Source organism: Candoia aspera, chromosome 2 (genome assembly GCF_035149785.1).
Source record: "Candoia aspera isolate rCanAsp1 chromosome 2, rCanAsp1.hap2, whole genome shotgun sequence".
Classification (NCBI taxonomy): Eukaryota; Metazoa; Chordata; class Lepidosauria; order Squamata; family Boidae; genus Candoia; species Candoia aspera.
This window is the reverse complement of record NC_086154.1, coordinates 9577032-9604025: the sequence shown is the minus strand read 5'-3', so window position 1 is coordinate 9604025 and position 26994 is coordinate 9577032. Positions and strand designations below refer to the sequence as shown.

Here is a 26994-nt window from a genome sequence, read left to right as displayed (position 1 = left end):
GTTTTGGTATTTTCACATACCAGAGACGGTTCCTATTCTCATTTCTGGGTGTTTGTTCAGGAAGAACTGAAGTAGTTTTCTGAAATAGCTTTTCTTAATGTCATATTTTATTTTGGCCCTCACTGATTTCCAAAGGTGTCCCTTCTTGCTTGATCGTTTGTAACATCAGCAGACCAGAGTCCCTTTCATTCTCATTCTCCTGAGTATCCCTAACTTGCGACAGACAGAAGACAAATAGTCACGAAAAATTCGAAGAACAAATCCTCTTAGTTGTCACTTTTACTTCAGTATCACGATTATTCAATGAAACAATTCAATGTCACATTCCATCTAAATCTGTATACTTTGATGGAACTTGAGTTCCCTTTGGATCGTAATATTACCTCAGGCTCAAGAATCTCTCTGGTGCACCCTTTCCAACTTTTTGCGAGGACAGGGAAGTGTAGGGCCCTCTGATAAACTGTGAGTGCATTAAGCAATGAGAAAGGGAGGGGGAAACAATTGTAAGAAGACTAGGCAAAAGAAGGATGTTTAAGTGCTGGGAAGTGACTGTGAATCAGTTGAATTTCTGTCTGCAGGTCTGCTACAGTGGAAGCAACACGAAAAAAACTTGGTCTTGAAGGGATGCATCAGAGAGATGCACTTCTTTCACCACCTGTTAAATGTCTGCCTGTCCACATCCCTCCCAGAACCATGATCAAGTGGGAAGAACAAACAACTGGGGAGCAGGAAGCTCACTTGTAAAAACACAATAAAGACAACAGCGTCATAAAATTGCACAGCCCAGAATTTAAGATGCCTAGAATGGCTGTTTTCTTGGATTTGACCCCCAAGTGGAAACTGGAATGAATAGAAACTTAAGAAAAAAAATATTTTTTTCTCTTATTGATGTGGAATAGCTTTGGCCACCTTCAAATGAAAGTACCTCCAAAAATCCACAATTCATGATTAAAACGAACCAAAGTTCCATTGTTTTTGTTTTCATTGGTCAATTCATCGCTCTGGGGCTTATGATTCTGAGGGTCAGACTCAAAAAACCTTCTTTTCCTAGTCAGTATACATAAATAGGGAATACGTAGATTTAACTAACTAAATCTAGAATTTATATGAATTCTCACCCAAATGGATCTGTGCATGAGATTTAGATTATTGCTCCTCCTGACAGCCTTTCCACACTCCATGCATTCATACGGCTTCTCCCCTATGTGGATCCTCTTATGGCGTGTAAGTTGACTGCTCTGAATAAAGGTCTTTCCGCACTCCATGCATTTATGTGGCTTCTCCTCTGTGTGGATCATTTTATGGCAAGTAAGTTGACTACTCCGAATAAAGGTCTTCCCACACTCCATGCATTTATGTCGCTTCTCACCTGTGTTGGACTCTTTTATGGCAAGTAAGTTGACTACTCCAAATAAAGGTCTTTCCACACTCCATGCATTTATGTGGCTTCTCACCTGTGTTGGACCCTTTTATGGCAAGTAAGTTGACTACTCCAAATAAAGGTCTTTCCACACTCCATGCATTTATGTGGCTTCTCACCTGTGTTGGACCCTTTTATGGCAAGTAAGTTGACTATTCCAAATAAAGGTCTTTCCACACTCCATGCATTTATGTGGCTTCTCTCCTGTGTGGATCCCTTTATGGCAACTAAGTTGACTACTCCAAATAAAGGTCTTTCCACACTCCATGCATTTATGTGGCTTCTCCCGTGTGGACCCTTTTATGGCAAGTAAGTTCACTGCTCTGAATAAAGGTCTTTCCACACTCAATGCATTTATGTGGCTTCTCACCTGTGTGGATCCTCTTATGTTCCTTAAGGGATGTATTGTCACGGAAGCCCTTTCCACACTCTGTGCATTTATGTCGCTTCTCCCCTGTGTGGATCCTTTTATGGTTAATAAGATGACCACTCTGAATAAAGGTCTTTCCACACTCCATGCATTTATATGGCTTCTCCCCTGTGTGTATCCTTTTATGGCAAGTAAGTTGACTATTCCAATTAAAGGTCTTTCCACACTCCACGCATTTATGTGGTTTCTCCCCTGCGTGGATCCTTTTATGTTCCTTAAGGGATGGATTGTCACGGAAGCCCTTTCCACACTCCATGCACTTATATGGCTTCTCCCCTGCGTGGATCCTTTTATGGCAAGTAAGTTGACTGCTCTGAATAACGGTCTTTCCACATTCCATGCATTTATATGGCTTTTCCCCTGTGTGGATTCTCTTATGCCCCTTAAGGGATGCATTGTCACGGAAGCTCTTTCCACACTCCATGCATTTATATGGCTTCTCCCCTGTGTGGATCCTTTTATGGCGGGTAAGCTGACTATTCTCAATAAAGGTCTTTCCACACTCCATGCATTTATGTGGCTTCTCCCCTGTGTGGGTCCTTTTATGGCGGGCAAGTTGACCATTCTGAATAAAGGTCTTTCCACACTCCATGCATTTATGTGGCTTCTCACCTGTGTGGATCCTTTTATGGTTAGTAAGTTGACAGCTCTGAATAAAGGTCTTTCCACACTCCATGCATTTATATGGCTTCTCCCCTGTGTGGATCCTTTTATGGCGAGTAAGTTCACTGCTCTGAATAAAGGTCTTTCCACACTCCATGCATTTATATGGCTTCTCCCCTGTGTGGATCCTTTTATGTCTCTTAAGGCATGCATTGTCACGGAACCCCTTTCCACACTCCATGCATTTATATGGCTTCTCCCCTGCGTGGATCCTTTTATGGCGAGTAAGTTCACTGCTCCGAATAAAGGTCTTTCCACACTCCATGCATTTATGTGGCTTCTCCCCTGTGTGGATCCTTTTATGTACAGTAAGTGACCCATTTTCAACAAAGCTCTTTCCACACTGCATGCATTTATATGGCTTCTCCCCTGTGTGGATCCTTTTATGGCGAGTAAGTTTACTACTCTGAATAAAGGTCTTTCCACACTCCATGCATTTATGTGGCTTCTCCCCTGCGTGGATCCTTTTATGAGATGTAAGGGAGCCATTTTCACAAGAAAGAGGGGAAGTCCTATTGTAATTTTTTCCATTGTCTTGACATATATAATCTTCTTGGGTTTGGGTTAGATAGTTTTCATTTATATCCAACTTGCCTTTGAATGGTCTTACACTTTTCCCAATACATTTTCTCTTCCTTTTTCCTTGTTGGGTAAGAAACACTTGCATCTGAGCATTGATGGTAGATGAGCTTTCCTTATTACAATTATTTGACTGGTTTCTCTCATGCCTTCCTACTTTCATTTGAACTGCAGGCTTCTCCAATCTGTCTCTATGCCTGATCATTTGGGATGGCTCACTGGAATTTTTATTCTCCTGCCCATTATTACCTTCAAAGGAAAAGAGAAATGAAAATAATAGCAAGGTGAGGGGAAAAGATCAAACTGTAGGCGGTCATTTCCTTCTGAAATTTTGCCAAACTCTACTATGGGGCAGTTTTGCATGCTCACAGTGGCATGGTATAGAAATGATAATTTCTGTATTTGTGAGCCATAAAAGCTTTGCAAACATCTAAAGCATCCTTTTTGTTTCTAATTATCCTTATCTATTCAAATCTCATCCAGAGTCAGCTCTGGGTTAAGGAAGAATCAGAGGAAACATCCAAGGAGGAATTAGGAGAAAACCTAACATTTATTGGAGGGCCGCCAATTACAACAGAGACCTGGGAGAGCTAAATCCATTTTGAAAATCGTCCTTTTCTTCCTACCCAAACCACCTGCATCAATGACAATCCTGCACAGGACTTACAGGGAAGCATCTGGGCCCAAAAACTGAAATCAGTGTGATGGAGTTTAACCTCTCCTCAAGCCAAGGAGTTAGCTTGTCACAGATATATTTAAACAGAAATGGAAAAAATCACCAGATGAGAAATGGCACAGGATGCATCTAAGCAGAGAGCCACTAACCTAGGATGCTACCTAGTTGGAGACAGATATTTTGAGTAAGAAATAGCTGAGGGCATCTAACTACCAAATGTCTTCCCAAACTCTCTGGTTGGAGAGTAGCAAACCCTTACCCAGAGAGGCCACGTTCCTACAATTTTCCAGTGTGACTTCCCAATGCAGCGCTTTTTGGTGAGGATCCAGCTGAGACCACTCCTCCTCGGAGAAACACACAGCCACCTCCTCGAAGGACACAAGACCCTCCTGAAGAAGGAAAAAGAGAACACAAGAGGGCCAGGAAGCTTTGCAAGATCTGTCCTGCTATTGTCCACAAACCCCCAAAGCAAAAATATGCACTACGTTAAATGGCTATGCTTAGTAGCGTTCCAAGGTTTAGGTGAGACAATGGAAGAGCCAAAAGCTTTGGACCAAAGAGGTATTTCAGGCAGGTTTCATCAACTTGATTGATTCTGCAGGACTTTCAGCGCCATTCAGGGAACGCAACTCCAGTTTCCTTCTGGATCGATCCATCAATCTATCCATTCATCCATCATCAAAAGAGTCCCAGCGTCTGGAGGGAATCAACTGGCAGGTGGGCCTTGGAAACCCCACCTGTCAGTGACTCCAATCCTTCCTGTGTTGGCATAAAGAAATTGGGGGGAGGATGACTCTTTTTAGCATTTCAGCAAATGTTCAGCCAGGGACTTTTCTGAGCTACCACCAATATAGAGAGAGACAGTTTCTGCTTCACCTCAGATTGCAAGGAAGCTTCTAGAAGTCTGAGCCATTGGCTGAACGGGAGATAAGAAGGTGGAGGAAATTTCCCGGGAAGGGCATTTCTCAGCCTTTGGCCTCCAAATCCAGGCACAAATCAGAGGATTAGAAACTACTTTGCAAGCCAAACGAGCCTCCATTCTGTGCTCTTTCAGAACAATTTTTACTTAGAGACTATTCTATCTGGCAACCTTCACTGGATTTTAGTACTGTGCCTTATCTTTTAATCCAATGAGCTTATTTCTCTTATCACTGGTTGTAAACAAGGCTTTTTAAAAATGTCCATGTGCCAGTGTGAGTCTTTAGTTATTTATGAGCAGCCTTGCACAATTCCAAGTCAAAGAATTACAAAAATAATGGGTCTCTAGAAGGATTTTGTAAAAACTCAGTGACTGAAAACAAGGGGGAGTAAACTAGCACAAGGAGAGTTAAGTACTGGTCTTTAAAAAGAGATTTCCTAATAAGAATCTCAATTGAACCTTCGGTGTTGCTAAGGAAAACGAAACAAACCCAGCCAAAACAAGAGGGAAAAATGGAAAGACAGGGTGCTACGTATACCAGCTTGACTTCCTGAAGGAAAGAGAGAATACAAATCTAATAAACAAATTTCTTGCTCTTACCTGAGTTGGAGGTTCAACCAGTGTTTTAGCTCCACCATAAGGAGGAGTGACCTTCATTCTGATTTTCTTCCCTGTGAGGGAGACAAAATTTTAAAATGCATAATTAACTAAATAAAAGGAAGTATTCTACAGAAGAGAATACGAAGAGAAGATGAGACAGCTGGGATCTCGCTGGGGAATGGGAGGACCTTCTATTACCTCCTGAGGTGTCCAGATTTGGATCTTCCTGAGAGAAACTCCTGGAAAACAGCTCCTGAGGTGGATTTGATGGATTCCTCCTTCCCTCACCATCTCTCATCTCTACAGCGAAGGACTTGAAATGATAGGCAGGAGAAAAGAAGAAGAATTAACGGACGTCACACAACATGAAGTGGAATCTTGCTCTCTGAAGACAACTTGGAAGCCCCAACGTCCATCGGTGAGGCTAGAAAGTAAGAAAGGAGCGGCTGTCCCAAATCTATCTTCTAGAACGGATAACGGAACAAGGTCCTATAAGAGTGAGTGAAACATCTCCACGTATTATGAATGCCAGAGAACTCTGCTAGGGAGGGGTTAGGAATTCAAACCCATCGTTTATTCCGTTCAAACCCTTCGGGGCTTCCAAGATGAAGGTCTCTCACCTGCAGCTCGACTTGCTCCTTCTGCTCCTCCACCTGGCTCAGGAGGAAGCCTTCCACCAGGGCCACCGCCTGGCAGCTGCTCTCTGCTCCACACTCCCGCACCCAGCTCTCCATCTGCAGGGGCAGCAGGGCCAGGAACTGCTCCAGAACAACCCGGTCCAGCATCTGCGCTTTGGTGTGCTTTTCTGGTCTCAACCATCGACTGCAAAAGGAGTGGAGTCGGCTGCAGAGTCCTCGGGGACCCTCAGCCTCCAGATATCGGAAGCTCCTGAAGTCCCAGGGCCAAACTTCTGAACGGATGGTTTCCTCCTCCAGGATCCCCTGACCGGTTCTGGCCCAGATCTCCCCACAGCTCCCAGGCCGAACAGCAGAAGGGCCTTTTCCACTTCCCTCACTTGCTAAGGCTTGTGTCTCCATTCTTCCTCTCTCCTGTAGCACAACTCCAGGTGGGTCCAAGGAATCCTCTGGATCTCCAAACGCCTCTTCATTCACATTCAGAGGACGGTTCCTGTGGCCGCAGGAATGGCCGCAGCAGGCCATTCAGCACTCTTTGCCCAAGAGATAATTTGGCCTGTAAGCAAGGATGTTCACTTTATCAGAAAGAGAAAAGAAAATAAATGCCAGGAATTAGGAAGTGGTAGATTTAACCACGGAACAGCACTCATCCCCAAGAAAGCAATTTTTCTCCTGAGCTGGTATAGGATCGCAGTGGCATGAGCAGAGAGTTCAGACCCCAAACAGGTTAACAAGCCACGAAAGCTCAGTGCACAGAAAATGAAATGCCAACCAAACGACCTGGCTTAGGATGTTCCAGTTCCCTTTCTCCAGGGCTAGCTTTTGAGGAGCCAAGGCACGCTACTACACCCAGGCAGGTTCACACAACATGCCCTGAGCCCAGACAGCTCCACCAGCCGCAGGGGCTGAGTTCACATAAGACACAGGGCTTGAAAGAAGGTAGCGCAGAACGCCGTCCTGGTCACTCACCCTCCTAAGACATGGTGAATGAACTGCGGAGGATCCCACCCTCTTTTACTCCCATCCACCACATGGTCAGAAGGGAGGCACAATCTTTTGCACCCCCTTCCTTGCAAAGCTTTTCCCCTTTCCTGCTTGCGATTTGCAGTGCAAACTCTCCCCCTCCCCCCACTCACGGGCTTTCCCAGGAAAAGGGGCGTGAAGAGCTCCCCCAGATCCCCTCCTCCTTCCGCGGGATCCTGGATTTGTTCCTGGGGGCAACGCGGCTGGTCTGGAGCTCCGCTTTCCCCCCCCTCCCGCCTGTTACGTGCACGGCAAGGGCGGCAGGGGACCATGGGATCCGGGCTCTCCCACTCCCAGGACTCAGATGATTGAACCCGGATGAGGACTCGGCACGTGTCCCTTCCTTCCCCAGCGCGGGAACCCTCCACCTCCCTTTGCACGGGAAGAGGCCCCCCACTCACCCAGGGCCACGGCCGAATCTCTTCCCTGCGAGCCCTTCCTGCAGCCCTTTTAACCTCCTGCGGACCTCGAAGGGTTAACGAGGGAGAGCGCAGCGTTCCTAGAGGGGCAAGACTTAGCGATGACACTCCCCTTCCGTCCTCCTCTGGAAAGCCCCCGGTGGCACTCGCCCCCCGGTGGCCCAATGCGGCAGCGCACGGTGCTCCCTTCTCTGTGCAGAGGGAGCCCCCTGGTGGCTGCTGCGTGCAAGGCAGGTGCTGATGCACAGAGGGGAGAAAGCGTGCATTTTCCAGGGCGGGGCCAGGAGGAAGGGGGCTGTCTGCCTGCCGCCCCCGCCGCCCCCAACGCCGAGCAGGAAGGCTGCTCAACCCAGTTCTTTCGTCTCCAGCGTTCCGTTTTTACGAAAGTGTCTGGAGACGGTCGCATCCCTGCACAGAGGGAGCAGAGGCAGTGAAGGCACAGACAGGAAATGGAATTTAGCATTTTTCTAAACCATCCTGTCTGGATTCTACGTCCCATCAAAGACGGGCTTTCCAGATTCTGGTATTATACCCCACAAGAATAGGGTAGCGCTCCAATGGGCTCTGCGGGATCCGATTCCTGAGCTGGCTTGCCTGAAAGGGCTGTTGCGCTGCAACTGCAGTTTATTTTTTTATTACTTTTTAATATATTATTTTTATAAATAACTCAAGGCGGGGAACATAGCTACTACTCCTTCCTCCTCCTATTTTCCCACAACAACAACCCTGTGAGTGGGTTGGGCTGAGAGGGAGTGGCTGGCCCAAGGTCACCCAGCCGGCTTTCGTGCCCAAGGCGGGACGGGAACTCACAGGCTCCTGGTTCCTAGCCCACTGCCTTAACCACTAGACCAAGTGGCTCTATGTTTGTTTTTATAATTTCGCTCCTTGGCAATCCATTCCCGGCCAGCCTGGATACAGTGTGCAAATTACATTGGTTGCGCTTATGGTGACTGATGGAGAGAGCAGGATTGGGGCAGTGCAACCCTCCTTGATCTCTCAGTGGCTCTCAGTCCCACTGACCGTGGCCGCCTTCTGCAACACCTCTGAGGGAATGCGCTGTATTGCAGTGGCTCTCCTCCTGCTTGAGGTAGTGATGGCGGAAGAGAGATTTGTCCAGAGACGTCTATTCTGTCTGTGCTGGAAGGATCTCCCCACTCACACCTCCTTTTTCAGATCTGTGTGGAGCTGCTGGGGGAGGACATCTGAGGGCCTAGAGTCTGGTATCCTCAATGTGCTGACGAGACCCAGTTATTTTTTCCCATCCCCAGGCCAAACAGGTGATGTGGTGCTGCTGGCCTCGAGGCTGTCAGAGTCTGGATGGGAAGGAACAGAGTGAATCTCTGCAAGATGGAGTTGTTTTGGGTTTGTATCCCTTGCGATTCCAGGGAACTTCCATCTTTGACTTTGAACAGAGATGTACCGATGAATGACCCACAATTCATTGGGTCATGGGAAAATAGGAAATAGTACATGGGAAAATAAAAAACAGGAGGGGGAAGGAGCATTCGGTATGTTCACTGCCTTGAGTTACTTATAAAAATAATATTATTTTAAAAAAGTTATTTATGAAAACAATAAGATGGGACATAAGGACAACAAAGGTCCGCATAGTTAAAGCAATGGTGTTCCCCGTAGTACGGCTGTGAGAGCTGGACCATAAGGAAGGCTGAGCGAAGGAAGATCGATGTTTTGGAACTGTGGTGTTGGAGGAAAATTCTGAGAGCGCCTTAGACTGCAAGAGGATCAAACCAGTCCATCCTCCAGGAAATAAAGCCAGACTGCTCCCTTGAGGGAACGATATTAAAGGCAAAACTGAAATACGTTGGCCACATAATGAGAAGACAGGACACCCTGGAGAAAATGCTGATGTTAGAGAGACTGGAGGGCAAAAGGAAGAGGGGCCGACCAAGGGCAAGGTGGATGGATGATATTCTAGAGGTGATGGACTCGACCTTGGCGGAGCTAAGGGTGGTGACAACTGACAGGAAGCTCTGGTGTGGGCTGATCCATGAAGTCACGAAGAGCCGACTAAACGAATAAACAACAATAAATAAGGCGGGATAGAAAATAAATAAATAAATAAATAAATAAATAGATTTGGGGTTTCTCCTAGTCTCGCTGGGAGGCCCTGCTTATGGTCACTCTTAACGTAATCACAACAATGCAGTTCTCAATATAAGACAGGTACCGGGAAAGAGGAGGAGGAAGTCCTTTAGAAGTGGCTCCTCTGCCTTTGGAGATGTAAGCTAAAGAAAACTGGGAGGAATATTAAAGGACACAGCAGGGCAAAGAACCATTTTGAAGGCAAGAAAAATGCCAAGCTGCAGAAAGCCTTTGTTCTTTTAAAACTTGGTTGGAGCTGGAGTGAGCTTCTCAACATAATTGCAACCTTCAGCCTCTTATATTTGTTTGGTTATTGTTTAAGGAAATTCTAGCTCCTCCAAGGACTATCGTGTAATCTCCTTGATCCTCTCCATCCACTTTCTCTCTTGCCTTCCCCTTTAGCTCCTTCCTTCATCCAGGCTGGACATTCTGGATGAAGGAAGACTAAAAAACAATCCTGTTTTTCTAGTTGATCAGTTATTCCCTTCACTTTCTGCAGACTGACCACTGCTTCGGAAGTGGAGACCCTTCTTGGGCATTCTAGGTTTAAGCCAATAACCAGCACGGGAGGCAACTGCGCCTGGGAGGAACTGAAGACTGTCCATGCCCCAGTGGGCTGTGCTTGTTGGGACTTGGGTGAAACAGTATGTGTTAACCTGGGATTCTTCCTTCTCCTCCTCCTCCTCCCCCCCCTTTTTATAGAATACACGAGGAAAACAATGGGTAAAGCATATTGCTGTTGAATTGAAGGAAACTAATGAATGTCACAGAAGACGTTTGTGCGGAGCTTAGGAAAGGACATTTGGGAAAATGTGTGAACTCATCTCTTGCAAGCTTAAAAGATATGGGAATTCCTGTGCTCTTTTAAGTTCGGTGGCTAGTGAGTAAGTGGCTAGGTGCCTGCGGTCTCTCAATCAATCAATCAATCTTTAGGTAAAGGTAAAGGTTTCCCTTGACGTAAAGTCCAGTCGAATCCGATTCTAGGGGGCGGTGCTCATCTCCGTTTCTAAGCCTTGGAGCCGGCGTTGTCATAGACACTTCCGGGTCATGTGGCCAGCATGACGACTCGGAACGCCGTTACCTTCCCGCCGAAGCGGTACCTATTGATCTACTCACATTTGCATGTTTTCGAACTGCTAGGTGAGCAGGAGCTGGGATTAACAACGGGAGCTCACCCCGCCGCGCGGTTTCGAACCGCCGACCTTCCGATCGACAGCTCAGCGGTTTAACCCGCAGCACCACCGCGTCCCTGTAAAATCAATCTTTATTTACAGCCAAAAGGCCCAAGTAGCAAGTCACAAATACAATCTAAAATTCGATATTAAGTATAACAATTTAACAAACAAAATATGTCATAAATAATATATAATTGTCAGGCTCAGCCCAAGAACAATGACGGGGCAGTCCATTCAAACGCCAGTGCTTTATTTGCTCACACCGTATAGACAGAATCTTGCCAGACTAGAGCTACTCTGCCTCACCTCAGGGGAAATAACCTGGGAGACTCTGGGGCGGGGCGATCCGGAACCTCTTCCTTTTCCCACCATTGCCTCCCGGAATGTGCTTCCGCTTATCTCCTCCACCTCTTTGGAATGTGCTCCCTCCCTCCTGAGAACCAGCGGCACTGCCAAAATCCACTACATCACACCCCCTTCAGAGACACATTCCATAACAATAATGTACCTAAAACCCCAACTCATTGATTTATTATTAAAAACTTTTTTTTATCGGGATAGTTAAAACTTTGGCTGTTACCTCTGTAAATTTGGGATTTTCCTCTGCAAGTAAATTTTTAACATACTCATAAGTATTTCTTTCTGGTTTTGATTTTAAAATAGGCCAGATAACTTCCTGTTGAAGAATCTTACAAAATTCACAGTACAATAAAATATGATCCACAATTTCAAGATCAATACCATTACAGTAGCAAAATCATTGAGAGACGGGGATATTTTTAAAAACTACCATAAAGCATATTTGATGGCAACACATTTAGTCTAGCTTTTGAAAAGTCTATTCCGTATTTACTTACACACACACACACAGACGCACGCACACACTTAATCTGTTCAATCGTGCCTTGACAAGTCCCTGCAGTTTTCTTGGCAAGGTTTTTCAGGCGTGGTTTGCCATTGCCTGCTTCCTAGGGCTGAGAGAAAGTGACTGGCCCAAAGTCACCCAGCCAGCTTTATGCCTAAGGTGGGACTAGAACTCACAATCTTCCAGTTTCTAGCCTGATGCCTTAACCACTAAATCAAACTGGCTCTCTATTTAATTTAATTTAATGTGTTTAATATTATTTATATATATATATATATATATATATATATATATATATATATATATATATTATAAATTTCATTTATGTATTAAATATTTTAGGTATTTAGATATAAACTATTCAGATATTTAGGGAGCTCAAGAGTATATCCGTAACTGACTCCAAAAGTTACAGATGAACGTGAAAGTTTGGCTTTAGCAGTCATGGGGGCTCAGGCTCGGAGTTACCTCAGAAGTTTACCTCAGAAGTTACCTCAGTAAAGTTTGCAACTGCCTCCCTGGTGTCCTGCATGTGGTTTGGGCTGAGACGGGACATTAGTGTCAGGACGGAGGCTGAGGCTGAGGAGGAGGCAGATCAGCCGATTGCCGAAAAAGCGAGAGAGAGCCTTGAGCAGCAAGATCCGGAGCCACCGATTGAAGACAGACAGGAGGCAGATTCACCGCCACCTATCGGTGTGCGAGAAAGGAGGCTGGAAAGGCGGGCTGAGCAGCGAGAGAGGCGATTGGCTCCTGTGTGAAAAAGGCGGGAAAGCCGGAGGTATAAAGAGCACCAGAAGCCAGAGCCTTCCGCTAGAGGGGATTGAGGCTCGGGGCCTTGCTGCCGCACCAAATCTTCCCTCAGAGCCTTGCTTGCCACCATGCGTTTGTGAGTTATGAACCACTTAATTTAATGTGTTTAATATTATTTATATATATCCCCCTTTCCGGGATCTCTTACTGTTAAATAAAGAACGTTACCATCGCTTCCTGTGTCAAGTCATAGTCAGAACAGGACAATGAGCCATTAATTCTGGTACTGGATTATCCCATAATCTCTGTTTAATACAATGAAATGCTGATGTCATACCTGTAGAAAAAAAAAATCAGTTTCAATACCAATCTGGCTAAGCTTTTGGGTTACCTGTTTAAACCACATATCTAAAAAAGGATTCCCTTGGGATTTCCTGAAGCAATCTTTCCTTGTTTTTAGAAATGTATATTTGCAACCAAAACTTAATGGTGCTTAAGCAAGCCATTGTTTTTAAAGGGCATTGCCCAGTTTCCAGGAGAACAACAGAATTTGGAACACGGCTTGGAACACTTAAGAGAGATCTTAAAAATTTCACCTGCAGTTGGCCTACTGACAAATGTCATCCAAATTGGAGCGCCATATAAAATCTGGGATGCAATTTTTGCATTGAAAATGTGTATTGCTGCAGGAACAAATCTCCCTTCTTTAGAATAAAAATATTGAAGCAAGGCCATCATAGTAGGTTTTGCTTTCAGAAGTATTGCCTTGCAATGACATTGCCAGGGCAGAGCACGGTTAAATAAAATGCCCAAATAACTGAAATTCTCTTGTTGTGTTATTATATGAATTTTCCTGATACATAGTTTTTAACTTTTTTTCCAAATACTACGATTTTGGTTTCATCAGAGTTGATTTGTAACGGATTTTCTTGGCAATACTTAACTAGTGCCTCAAGAAGATGTTTCAAACCCAATCTAGTACGTGAAAGAAGAACAGCGTCTTCAGCACATAACGAAGCAGAAATTTTCCTTTTGCCTAATGATGGGTAATGGCCATTGACGTGAAGTAACGTGGTCTCCAGATCATTGAGATAGATGTTAAATAACGTAGGGGCCAGAATACAACCTTATCGCTGCCTTATTCATTGTAACATCACCTGTAAGTAAACCTTCCCTGTTGCATCTAACTTGCATTATACAGTACCGTCATGATATAGAGCCTGCATTAAATAAGTGAGACATATGTCGGGGACCAGCTTCTCTAATTTAGCCCAAAGTTTGTTTCTATTAACAGAATCAAAAGCAACTTTGGACTTCCAGTGGAAACATGGCCAACTGAGCAGCTGTCTCTGCGGGCCTTGCAGGCAGAGCTGACAACATGCACTTTTTGGGGGGCTGGGCAGACTTTTTCCTGGAGCCCAGAGCTTTTTCATGAAGGAAGAAAAAACTTGGAATCATCCCATCTGCTCTCCTGAATGCCGTCTTGCAGCCAGAAAATCGCAGCATTTGCGAAATGCATTCTGCGGTTGACTCCTGTGGTGGTTGTGCCCACTGGGGACAAACTTTCATTCCTGGCTTGGAACAGATGTGGTAAGATTTCTTTCCAACACTAGAATGCCCAAGAAGGGTCTCCAGTTCCAAAGCGGTAGTCAATCTGCAGAAAGTGAGCGGAATAAACGATCAACTAGAAAAACAGGACTATGTCCAGCCTGGATGAAGGAAGGAGATGAAGGGGAAGGCAAGAGAGAAAGTGGACGGAGAGGATCAAGGAGATTACAGGGTAGTCCTTGGAGGAGCTAGAATGTAGTTAAAGAATAGCCAAATAAATGTAAGAGGTTGAAGGTTGCAATTACGTTGAGAAGCTCACTCCAGTTCCAACCACGTATTAAAAGAAGAACGGTTTCTCAGCTTGGAGTTTTTCTTGCCTTCAAAATGGGTCTTTGCCCTGCTGTGTCCTTTAATATCTCTCCCAGTTTTCTTTAGCGGCTTGGGGAACGTATGGGATGCATGGCTCAAAGAATGGTATGGGGAGGTGAAGGCCAGCAGTTTGGAGCTTGAGGTGACGTTTCTTGGTGACAGCAGTGGTGCTGGGGCCAAAGTAGAGGCCTGGGGGCAGTGGCAGCTGTGCAGGGTGACCAAAAGAGCAGAGGTGGCGGGGGGAGAGATAGGTGGTGGGGCAGTTGCAGGCCTGATGTGATGGAAGATTGGGGCTTGCAGGGACACAGGGAGGGAAGTGACTTGCTTCCAAGTCCAGCCTTGCTACCGAGCTCCAACTTGCCTCAGAGCCCTGACTTCCTACCTTGCCTTGCTGCCGTGCCCAGCCTTGCACCCAAGCCTCGCCTCCCTGCCTTGCTGGCCTCACGTGTGGAACCTGCCCAGTGACTGAATCACGTGTTACTGAGCATCTGCCTACTGTACTTTACTGTATATAGTTACTGTTTTTAATAAAAGTCATTAATTCACCGCTTCCTGTGTCGGGCCTTAGTCAGAACAGGACAACTCAACTCTTAACTAAAAGGACAAAATCCAAAAGTTTTGTCAATTCTTCCTTGTCAACAAAAGTCCAGTAAGGGAAACCAAATATAGATACTTTTCTCTTTTAGCCCTGATCGAATAAGCCAACCTTGCATTCCTTCCCTGAATTTTTAAGGGTCTAATTTTTTTAACCCCTTCAAAAAGGGGTTAAAGGGCTACTTTTTGTTTTTTATTTATTTATTTTCTATAGCCACCCATCTCAACAAGTGACTCTATAGCTTTCTACAGAACTGTGTTTTAAACCAAGAATCTTTCAGAACTTTAACAGGTTTCTTTTGTATAGCCAATAAGTAAAGCTTGTCCATGTGCTTGTCACTTCTTATAAAGTCCTTCAAGACCTGAACGGAGCTCTTTGGCATATCCAGTAAGGAGTAGTTCTCCAGATCAGTTTTCGGATTCAACATATGTACATCTCCTTTAGGGAATAAGTCATCCATCGGTTCCATTTGTGTGTCCAGCATATCCTTCGCCATGTCCTTGTCATTGCTTGTCACATTTAAATCCCCCTTCAAATTAATTTCAAAATTATCAGTTGATACTTGTTCTTCTCTTACTTCATTGTGACATGCTCTATCTTACCAGCAATTTTGCAGACCAGTGTTCAAAAACTTCTTCTAAGGATTTTTGCTCCATTCTTTTCTTTGTAAACCAAAGAAATTTATGATCCTCTACTTCCCTCTAGTCCAACCTTCAAGATCCCCTTATCATATGTCTTCTTAGGAAATGCCAAAACAATCCCCATTTCCCATGGGAATGATTCTTCTAGTTAATTTGAAACTATAATTCCAAAACCATCTGGACCTTCAGTCCGTTGCTAACTTTCTAAAATCCATATTTTAAGCACTCTTTTGCTGTAACCCAGAAAATCATATACTGTCTTTCGAAAACTTTTAAAATCACATTTACACCATCTTTCTCCAAGGAGAAGGGAACTCACCCAATGAATACAGTGAAACCTTGCCAATCCAAAGGGTCTGAATCTTTCCAGTACAGTAAAATAATAATAATAATAATAATAATGAAAAAAGTGATTTAAGAAATGATGCTCAGTCGAGCTTTAGGTATTTAAAAGGCTGCATTACGAGTGTGAGCTTGATGGAATCCTGAGTCCCAGTCACTCAATTTATAAGCCAATTGGAAAAGAGCAATTCCTACAGCCTACTTACACGGGGGAGCCGTCCAGATTCATGTGGATTATCTCAATGATCTCTCCTTCCTCCGGAGAGATTTCGCTGGTCCAGATCCAGCACCCAGCCACAATTCTCCTTGTAAATGCAGTCCCACTGCCAGGAGGATGTCACCTCCCCATGGTGCTCACAGGGAGGCTCCCCGTTTCTTTCTTCTGCAGTTTGACCCAGAACCATCGATAAGCAGTTTTCGAATAAACAGCTTCACATCAGCAGCAGTCTGAAACCCCCAATTACACCCCCACCCAAATCCTTCCAGAAATTTTGTCACTAATTTTTAATGCAACTAAAGAGAATTTAATACACGCCTGGAAAGTAACCACGCCATTGATTTTTAATTCATTTTATCGCAATCAAATTTAGACTTTTGCTTAGCCCTCATCATACCCCAGAAAGGCAAAAATGGCCCTCATGCTGGACATGTTTTGCACATGCATTTTGGGGCTTGTCTTCATTCTGGCTCCTTTTGTGAGAGAGGAATTCTTCATCCTGAAGCTCTTTCCACACACTAGACACTGATGTGTAGGTGACGATTCTCTCACATAACTGGAAACTGGAATGAATACAAACTTGAGAAAAAATTTTTTTTTCTCTTATTGATGTGCAATAGCTTTGGCCACCTTCAAATGAAAATCCCTCCAAAAATCCACGGTCATGATTAAAACAAACCATTGTTCCATTGTTTTTGTTTTCATTGGTAAATTCTTCTCTCTGGGGCTTATGATTCTGAGGGTCAGACTCAAAAAAACGCTTCCTTTCCTAGTCAGTATACATAAATAGGAAATGCATAGATTTAACTAACTAAATCTAGAATTTACATGAATTCTCACCCAAATGGATCTGTGCAGGGGAAATTAGGTTGTTTGTTTGTTTGTTTATCAGATTTGTCATTGCCCATCTCCTCCCACCAGAGGGACTCTGGGCAGTTTACAGGAGATAATCAATAAAACAATAAAATTACAATATAAAAAAAAATGCAGTATATAAAAACAATTACAAATAGCTAATTAATATAGATAAAAATAAAGTCCAGATGGCTTTCTACACAGTCCTTGTGTGGAAGGAGCCCTTTAGGGCACTAGCCAACCCCAAGCATGACTATTCTCCTCCCCCAAGCCAGGTGGCAGAGCCAAGTCTTCAAATTCCTCCAGAAGGCCAGGAGGGATGAGGCTAACCTCACCTCCAGGGGCAAGATGTTCCAGAGGGCAGGAGCTACTGCAGAGAAGGCCCGCCTCCTGGACCCCCACCAGACAGAATTCTCTTACCAACCAGCTCTGCAGCATGCCCTCCCTGCATGATCAGGTGGGACAGGTAGAGCACATTGCCACTGCTCTGACAAGAAAACCAAGTCCTGGGTGAGGCCACTGTCTTGAGTCAGGTCCCAAATAATCTGAGACAGGCCCATGGCTGCCATGGTAGCCATGAACTCCCAAGCCACCTCCGAGGCATGCCCCAGGGACGGCAGGTTGAAGTCCCCCAGAACCATAAGCCTGGGGAACTCCAACACCAACCCCGAGATGGCCTCCAGCAGCTCGGGCAGGGAGGTTGCTATGCAGCAGGGAGGCCGGTACAATAACAACACTCCCAACTGTTCTCGGGAACCCAACTTGAAGGACAGGGTCTCACAACTGGCCACTTGTGGAGCAGTGCTTCAGAAGGCCACTAGAGACTCCTGGATGACAACCCCCACCCCTCCTCCCCTGTGTCATGCTCCCAGATCAAACCTTCCCAGAACATCTGATCTGACTCGCATGCATGCATGAAGTCAACACGTGTTGAGACTTGCAAGTCAGTAGAAGTGGAAGGGGTACAAGCCAGGAGTGTGAAAGCATCTTGTTTGGACTATCTCTGGCATCCAAGGTCAACCAGCAGAGCTGTTGCTGACATCTGCACAGAGCTGAACAGACTGGCACGAAAAGGGGGGCTGCATACCGAAGAAGGGGGAGGGTGTTGAGTTCATTGGGTTGTTTAACTTGGAGAAAGCACAGGAACTTCTATTTGCAACTTTTTCACTGTATTGCACGCTACAATCCATTAAAGAGATTTCTACTTAACCACTTATGAATTGAATTTAACGGTAAGCTGAGTAGGCAGTCATCACATAAAGTTGGGAATCATCAATTGGACTCTACCTGGAGATGGACGTACCCAGAAGAGAGTTGAAATTATGTCAAAAATAACATCTGGAGATCCAACTGCACCGTTGGAGGAAGAAGAGACAATGATGCAACTGATAGAGCCAGAAGCGGTGGCTGGACCGATGGCTGGATCTGATGGAGATTTGGAAACAGAAGGCCCTGTGGTAATCTCTTTACCTCTGCAAAGCCGTACGGTGGAGCTAGACACGGAACTGATTACGCTGGACGTCACTCGAGGCTCCAAAGTGATAGCATCCTGGCTCCAGCCATCGGCTCACCCAGATCTCCAGGGAGTAGAATGGACACCACCCGGAGATCAACAACGTACCTGAACCTGGGAAGAAAGGTCGGAGGATGGAGTCTCCTTACCAGTCAACAGATGTGCGACCAAAGACCACTGACCGGACATGTAAGTCTTCCCCCTTCCAAGGGTGGGCACCGTGAGCTGCATGTGAAGTTTAATGGGCACCCTCAGCAGCTGTCTTTTTTCATGACTAATGGGGGAACATACATGGAAGAGTTTGGGGACACATTTCCCACGGAATATTCCAAGATGAATTTAGTAGGGGCCAGGCTGAAGGGGCCAGCAGCAGACTGGCTGGTGCAATTGCACGATGCAGTGGCCCCGGAACTCCACAGTTTAGATGACTTCATGAGAGCCTCGAGAGAACACTTTGAAGACCCACTGGCGAAGCTACAGGCCAAAACAGCTCTCCAGCAACTCAGACAAGGGTCCAAAGCTGTGTCTGAATACGCTATGGAATTTAAAGCTTTGGTGGGGAAAGTCACTGGTTGGTCAGAGTCTACCAAGGTGGATTACTTGAAAGGCGGGCTGCAACTAGAGCTACTACGCTGGGCATTGGGACGAGGAGACCCTGGCACGGTGAGAGGATGGATCTGCTTAGCAGGAGAGGTGGAGAACACTCAATTCCAAATCAGACGACAGGTACAAGCTCAAGTGATAGGGAAGAACACCGGAGCTCCAGCCAAGTTGCAGGCAGTGGCAAGAAAGCCAAGCCAACCATGGGAGGAGGAACGGGAGCGCTGAGTTACAAAGGGACTATGTTTTAAATGTGGGAAAGACAGACATCGAGCCTCAGAGTGCCCTCGGGTGGGACCGGCCACCACTGCAAAGCCCAGGACTAAGGCAGTGAGATCCCCACTCGACAAGCACAAGAGCAGTGCAGCTAGTGCCACTGCCCGCAAAGAGGAGTCCACCCTGTTTTGGGAGGATTCCGAGGGACTCTGAAGATGAAAAACCCCAGCTGGTGGGAGACGAGGCACGCCTGCTCTGAAACGCGCTGACAGGCAGGCGTTGGCTGGTGGGCGCGAGGACCCACTGGTAAGCGATGGTTGTCCAACGTTGTTGGTGGGAGCCCAATTAAGGATTTAAGAACCGCAAGGCTGACCTAATGGCCATGTTAGATTTGGGGAGCACAAGATGCTTACTTCACCCCGCTGTAGTAAAGGGACTAGACCTAAGTGTGAGGAAGCTAAAGCAACCCATTGTCTTCACACAATTGGATGGATCAGAAGCCCACGGGGGGCCAGTGGAATATTACACTGTGGATACACATGTGGATAGGCAGCCATACAGAGACTGCAATTTATTGTGGCACCTGTCACTAATTATGCCATGAGTTTAGGGTTGCCATGATTACGGAGCCAAAAACCCCATGTAGATTGGGAAGTGGGGACCTTGAAATTTGAAGGTGGATTTTATCTGGGTTTACCCTGAGACACTCTGGCTACAAAAAGCAAATCCGCAGGCATCATGGTCAACAAGAGAGCCTCTCCTCCCACCAACCCCAATCCATTAATTCCAAATCAATACAAAGAATTTGCAGATGTTTTTGATGAAAGGGAGTCAGACCAATTACCCCCCGCCAGAAAGACGGACTGTGCAATCGAAATTGATCCGAACGCCAAACTCCCAAAACCCAAAAGGTAAGCAATGACTGAAAAGGAAAAGGAATTCCTTAGAGAGTTCATTGATAAAAACCTAGCAAGGGGTTTCATTGAGCCTGCCAATTCGCCAATGGTGGCACCGGTCCTGTTTCGCGCCCAAAGGACGGCTCCTTAAGGTTATGTACAGATTACATAGGGTTAAATGCTATTTCCACTACAAACCAATACCCTCTCCCATTAATGAAGGACATGCTGGCGCACCTTTCTAAGGGAAGGATTTTTACCACCGCCAAACTGCTCCACCACGCCTCCAAGCCACCAGACCACTCAAGGCCCACCATCCAACGCCCCTGGGGGTTGCACTGCCAAGGCTCACCACGCCACTGAGATCCCTGAGTCTGCTGTGCCACTGCTGTGCCGACATGCAGCCAAACACTCGGGACTCACCACGCCACCGGAGTTCGCCCAGGCCCGCCACCCTCTGCTACTCTATCCAGGGGGCTCCATCCAGCACCGGCCCAAAAGGTAGAAGGGCTGGGGACCCCAAAAGTCTTCTTCCAGGGCCCTAGCTAGCAGTGAGACGAGGGAGAGGGTAAAAGAAAACCAGGAGTCTCCCCTTAGAGCAACAGCGGTGTCTGCTCTCGGTTGCCACCTTGGTCTTTTTCTCCTTATTGCTCCTCCTGAAGCCCTTTCCACATTCCATGAATTTATGTGGCTTCCCCCGTGTTGGATCTTTTTATGGCAAGTTGACTACTCTGAATAAAGATCTTTGTCCTGGCCAACTAGACTAGACACAGAAGAGGTGCAATACAGTTCTCTATTTACAGTTTGTTAAACACACTAACTCAAAGACAATAAGGAATAGGCTATTTCTCACGTCAGTAAGGTGGCAGGCAAGGCGAAGCAGGGCTGGACTGGGAAGCTGGAAATCGCACAGCAGCAGGACAAGACAACAAGGCTGAACTGGAAGGCTGGAATCAGAGAGCAGCAAGGCAAGGCGAAAACAGGTTGGATTGGAAGGCTAGAATCACCAAGCAGCAAGTCAAGACTTTGAGGCGAGGCTGAGCTCGAGAGCAAGGCTGGAACTGGTGGCAAGGCTGGACCCGGTGGCAAGGCAAGGCTCTAAGGCAAGGCTGAGCTCAGTAACAAGACAGGGCTCTGAAGAAAGACTGGACTCAGAAGCAAGGCAAGACTCTGAGGCAGGCTGGACCTCGGTACCAAGACAAGGCTCTGAGGCAAACAGCGGTGCGGCAGCAGGGCAGGCAGCAGAGGCAGGAGGCTCAGAGTCAGCAGACAAGGTAAGGAGGTTGGCTGAGGAGATGCATTCCGAGAACAAGGCAGGGAGAAGAGAAGGGTTGTCTCCCACAACTGGCTCTTGCTTCTGTTGCTCTTTATATCTCTGGCTTTCCCACCTTTTTCAGGCAGGAGTTAACCGCTTCTCTCGCTGCTCAGCCCGCTTCTCCAGCCTCCTTTGTCGCACACCGATAGGGGGTGGAGAATCTGCCTTCTGTCTGTCTTCAATCAGTGGCTCTGGATCTTGCTGCTCAAGGCTTTCCCTTGCTTTTTCTGCAATTAGTTGATCCTCCTCCTCCTCAGACTCAGCCTCCATCCTGACAGTCTTTCCACATTCCATGCATTTATATGGCTTCTCCCCTGTGTGGATCCTTTTATGGCAAGTAAGTTGACTGCTTTGAATAAAGGTCTTTCCACACTCCATGCACTTATATGGCTTCTCCCATGCATGGATCCTCTTATGTCCCTTAAGGGATGCATTGTCACAGAAGCCCTTTCCACACTCCATGCATTTATGTGGCTTCTCCCCTGTGTGGATCCTTTTATGGCAAGTAAGTTGACATCTCCGAATAAAGGTAATTTCGCATTCCATGCATTTATGTGGCTTCTCCCCTGTGTGGATCCTCTTATGGCCCTTAAGGGATGCATTGTCACGGAAGCTCTTTCCACACTCCATGCATATATGTGGCTTCTCCCCTCTGTAGATCCTTTTATGGCAAGTAAGTTGACTACTCCGAATAAAGGTCTTTCCACACTCAATGCATTTATATGGCTTCTCCTCTGTGTGCATCATTTTATGGCAAGTTGACTACTCCGAATAAAGGCCTTTCCACACTCCATGCATTTATATGGCTTCTCCCCTGTGTGGATTCTTTTATGCCCCTTAAGGGATGCATTGTCACAGAAGCCCTTTCCACACTCCATGCATTTATATGGCTTTTCCCCTGTGTGGATCCTCTTATGTCCCTTAAGGGACGCATTATCACGGAAGGCCTTTCCACACTCAGCGCATTTATATGGCTTCTCCCCTGTGTGGATCCTTTTATGGCAAGTAAGTTGACTGCTCCGAATAAAGGTCTTTCCACATTCAGTGCATTTATATGGCTTCTCCCCTGTGTGGATCCTTTTATGTCCCTTAAGGGATGCATTGTCACGGAAGCCCTTTCCACACTCCATGCACTTATATGGCTTCTCCCCTGTGTGAATCCTTTTATGGCAAGTAAGTTGACTGCTCTGAATAAAGGTCTTTCCACACTCCATGCATTTATATGGCTTCTCTCCTGTGTGGATCCTTTTATGGCAAGTAAGTTGACTGCTCCGAATAAAGGTCTTTCCACACTCCATGCATTTATATGGCTTCTCCCCTGTGTGGATCCTTTTATGTCCCTTAAGGGATGCATTGTCACGGAAGCCCTTTCCACACTCCATGCACTTATATGGCTTCTCCCCTGTGTGGATCCTTTTATGGCAAGTAAGTTGACTGCTCCGAATAAAGGTCTTTCCACACTCCACGCATTTATAGGGCTTCTCCCCTGTGTGGATTCTTTTATGGCAAGTAAGTTGACTGCTCCGAATAAAGGTCTTTCCACACTCCATGCATTTATATGGCTTCTCCCCTGTGTGGATCCTTTTATGTCCCTTAAGGGATGGATTGTCACGGAAGCCCTTTCCACACTCCATGCACTTATATGGCTTCTCCCCTGTGTGGATCCTTTTATGGCAAGTAAGTTGACTGCTCTGAATAAAGGTCTTTCCACACTCCATGCATTTATATGGCTTCTCTCCTGTGTGGATCCTTTTATGGCAAGTAAGTTGAGATCTCCGAATAAAGGTCTTTCCACACTCCATGCATTTACATGGCTTCTCCCCTGTATGGATCCTTTTATGGCAAGTAAGTTGACATCTCCGAATAAAGGTCTTTCCACATTCCATGCATTTATATGGCTTTTCCCCTGTGTGGATCCTCTTATGCCCCTTAAGGGATGCATTGTCACGGAAGCTCTTTCCACACTCCATGCATTTATATGGCTTCTCCCCTGTGTGGATCCTTTTATGGCAAGTAAGTTGACTACGCTGAATAAAGGTCTTTCCACACTCAATGCATTTATATGGCTTCTCCTCTGTGTGGATCATTTTATGGCAAGTAAGTTGACTACTCCGAATAAAGGTCTTTCCACACTCCATGCATTTATATGGCTTCTCCCCTGTGTGGATCCTTTTATGGACCAGAAGGGATGCATTGTCACAGAAGCCCTTTCCACACTCCATGCATTTATATGGCTTCTTCCCTGCGTGGATCCTTTTATGGCAAGTAAGTTGACTGCTCCGAATAAAGGTCTTTCCACACTCCATGCATTTATATGGCTTCTCCCCTGTGTGGATCCTCTTATGTCCCTTAAGGGACGCATTATCACGGAAGGCCTTTCCACAGTCCGCGCATTTATATGGCTTCTCCCCTGTGTGGATCCTTTTATGGCAAGTAAGTTGACTGCTCCGAATAAAGGTCTTTCCACACTCCATGCATTTATATGGCTTCTCCCCTGTGTGGATCCTTTTATGTCCCTTAAGGGATGCATTGTCACGGAAGCCCTTTCCACACTCCATGCACTTATACGGCTTCTCCCCTGTGTGGATCCTTTTATGGCAAGTAAGCTGACTGCTCTGAATAAAGGTCTTTCCACACTCCATGCATTTATATGGCTTCTCCCCTGTGTGGATCCTTTTATGGCAAGTAAGTTGACTGCTCTGAATAAAGGTCTTTCCACATTCAGTGCATTTATATGGCTTCTCCCCTGTGTGGATCCTTTTATGTCCCTTAAGGGATGCATTGTCACGGAAGCCCTTTCCACACTCCATGCATTTATATGGCTTCTCCCCTGTGTGGATCCTTTTATGGCGAGTAAGTTGACCACTCTCAATAAAGGTCTTCCCACAGTCCATGCATTTATAGGGCTTCTCCCCTGTGTGGATCCTTTTATGGCAGGTAAGTTGACCACTCCCATTAAAGGTCTTTCCACACTCCATGCATTTGTATGGTTTCTCCCCTGTGTGAATCCTTTTATGCCGAGTAAGTTGATTACTTCCAATAAAGGTCTTTCCACACTCCATGCATTTATATGGCTTCTCCCCTGCGTGGATCCTTTTATGAGCTGTAAGGGAGCCATTTTCACAAGAAAGAGGGAAAGTCCTATTGTAATTTTTTCCATTGTCTTGACATATATAATCTTCTCCTTGGGTTTGGGTTAGATAGTCTTCATTTACATCCAATTTGCCTTTGAATGGTCTTACACTTTTCCCAATACATTTTCTCTTTCCTTTTCCTTGTTGGGCAAGAAACACTTGCATCTGAGCATTGATGGTAGATGAGCTTTCCTTATTACAATTATTTGACTGGTTTCTCTCATGCCTTCCTACTTCCATTTGAACTGCAGGCTTCTCCAATCTGTCTCTATGCCTGATCATTTGGGATGGCTCACTGGAATTTTTATTCTCCTGCCCATTATTACCTTCAAAGGAAAAGAGAAATGAAAATAATAGCAAGGTGAGGGGAAAAGATCAAACTGTAGGCGGTCATTTCCTTCTGAAATTTTGCCAAACTCTACTATGGGGCAGTTTTGCATGCTCACAGTGGCATGGTATAGAAATGATAATTTCTGTATTTGTGAGCCATAAAAGCTTTGCAAACATCTAAAGCATCCTTTTTGTTTATAATTATCCTTATCTATTCAAATCTCATCCAGAGTCAGCTCTGGGTTAAGGAAGAATCAGAGGAAACATCCAAGGAGGAATTAGAGAAAACCTAACATTTATTGGAGGGCCGCCAATTACAACAGAGACCTGGGAGAGCTAAATCCATTTTGAAAATCGTCCTTTTCTTCCTACCCAAACCACCTGCATCAATGACAATCCTGCACAGGACTTACAGGGAAGCATCTGGGCCCAAAAACTGAAATCAGTGTGATGGAGTTTAACCTCTCCTCAAGCCAAGGAGTTAGCTTGTCACAGATATATTTAAACAGAAATGGAAAAAATCACCAGATGAGAAATGGCACAGGATGCATCTAAGCAGAGAGCCACTAACCTAGGATGCTACCTAGTTGGAGATAGATATTTTGAGTAAGAAATAGCTGAGGGCATCTAACTACCAAATGTCTTCCCAAACTCTCTGGTTGGAGAGTAGCAAACCCTTACCCAGAGAGGCCACGTTCCGACAATTTTCCAGTGTGACTTCCCAATGCAGCGCTTTTTGGTGAGGATCCAGCTGAGACCACTCCTCCTCGGAGAAACACACAGCCACCTCCTCGAAGGACACAAGACCCTCCTGAAGAAGGAAAAAGAGAACACAAGAGGGCCAGGAAGCTTTGCAAGATCTGTCCTGCTATTGTCCACAAACTCCCAAAGCAAAAATATGCACTACGTTAAATGGCTATGCTTAGTAGCGTTCCAAGGTTTAGGTGAGACAATGGAAGAGCCAAAAGCTTTGGACCAAAGAGGTATTTCAGGCAGGTTTCATCAACTTGATTGATTCTGCAGGACATTCAGCGCCATTCAGGGAACGCAACTCCAGTTTCCTTCTGGATCGATCCATCAATCGATCCATTCATCCATCATCAAAAGAGTCCCAGCGTCTGGAGAGAATCAACTGGCAGGTGGGCCTTGGAAACCCCACCTGTCAGTGACTCCAATCCTTCCTGTGTTGGCATAAAGAAATTGGGGGGAGGATGACTCTTTTTAGCATTTCAGCAAATGGCTTCCACCAAATCCAGAAAGCCATTTCAGCAAAAGGAGCAATCCTGTCCGTGCTCAACCCCTGCATGAAAGTGCTGGGAGTGTTCAGCCAGGGACTTTTCTGAGCTACCACCAATATAGAGAGAGACAGTTTCTGCTTCTCCTCAGATTGCAAGGAAGCTTCTAGAAGTCTGAGCCGTTGGCTGAACGGGACATAAGAAGGCGGAGGAAATTTCCCGGGAAGGGCATTTCTCAGCCTTTGGCCTCCAAATCCAGGCACAAATCAGAGGATTAGAAACTACTTTGCAAGCCAAACGAGCCACCATTCTGTGCTCTTTCAGAACAATTTTTACTTAGAGACTATTCTATCTGGCAACCTTCACTGGATTTTAGTACTGTGCCTTATCTTTTAATCCAATGAGCTTATTTCTCTTATCACTGGTTGTAAACAAGGCTTTTTAAAAATGTCCATGTGCCAGTGTGAGTCTTTAGTTATTTATGAGCAGCCTTGCACAATTCCAAGTCAAAGAATTACAAAAATAATGGGTCTCTAGAAGGATTTTGTAAAAACTCAGCGACTGAAAACAAGGGGGAGTAAACTAGCACAAGGAGAGTTAAGTACTGGTCTTTAAAAAGAGATTTCCTAATAAGAATCTCAATTGAATCTTCGGTGTTGCTAAGGAAAACGAAACAAACCCAGCCAAAACAAGAGGGAAAAATGGAAAGACAGGGTGCTACGTATACCAGCTTGACTTCCTGAAGGAAAGAGAGAATACAAATCTAATAAATAAATTTCTTGCTCTTACTTGAGTTGGAGGTTCAACCAGTGTTTTAGCTCCACCATAAGGAGGAGTGACCTTCATTCTGATTTTCTTCCCTGTGAGGGAGACAAAATTTTAAAATGCATAATTAACTAAATAAAAGGAAGTATTCTACAGAAGAGAATAC

The 26994-nt window shown here is 45.6% G+C and overlaps 2 protein-coding genes across 3 annotated transcripts; both read right to left on the bottom strand.

The window, feature by feature from the left end:
- Nucleotides 1–266: 266 nt before the first annotated feature.
- LOC134492093 (zinc finger protein 501-like) lies at nt 267–26920 on the bottom strand. Of its 2 annotated transcripts, XM_063296237.1 has the most exons (7): nt 26853–26920; nt 25510–25639; nt 22221–24824; nt 13228–13232; nt 1702–2919; nt 1466–1534; nt 267–1379 (listed from the first exon to the last, which is right to left on the bottom strand). In XM_063296237.1, the coding sequence occupies exons 1-7, from the start codon at nt 26907–26909 to the stop codon at nt 1086–1088; spliced, it is 4377 nt and encodes a 1458-aa protein (XP_063152307.1). In that variant the 5' UTR covers nt 26910–26920; the 3' UTR covers nt 267–1085. The 2 variants fall into 2 exon arrangements, with proteins under 2 accessions (XP_063152307.1, XP_063152305.1); XM_063296235.1 differs by lacking the exons at nt 13228–13232; nt 22221–24824; nt 25510–25639; nt 26853–26920 and adding an exon at nt 4028–4439 and having other exon boundaries at nt 1308–3341.
- On the bottom strand, nt 21190–22171 carry LOC134492153 (zinc finger protein 502-like). Its single transcript, XM_063296328.1, has one exon. The coding sequence runs from the start codon at nt 22109–22111 to the stop codon at nt 21443–21445; it is 669 nt and encodes a 222-aa protein (XP_063152398.1). The 5' UTR covers nt 22112–22171; the 3' UTR covers nt 21190–21442.
- Nucleotides 26921–26994: the final 74 nt, after the last annotated feature.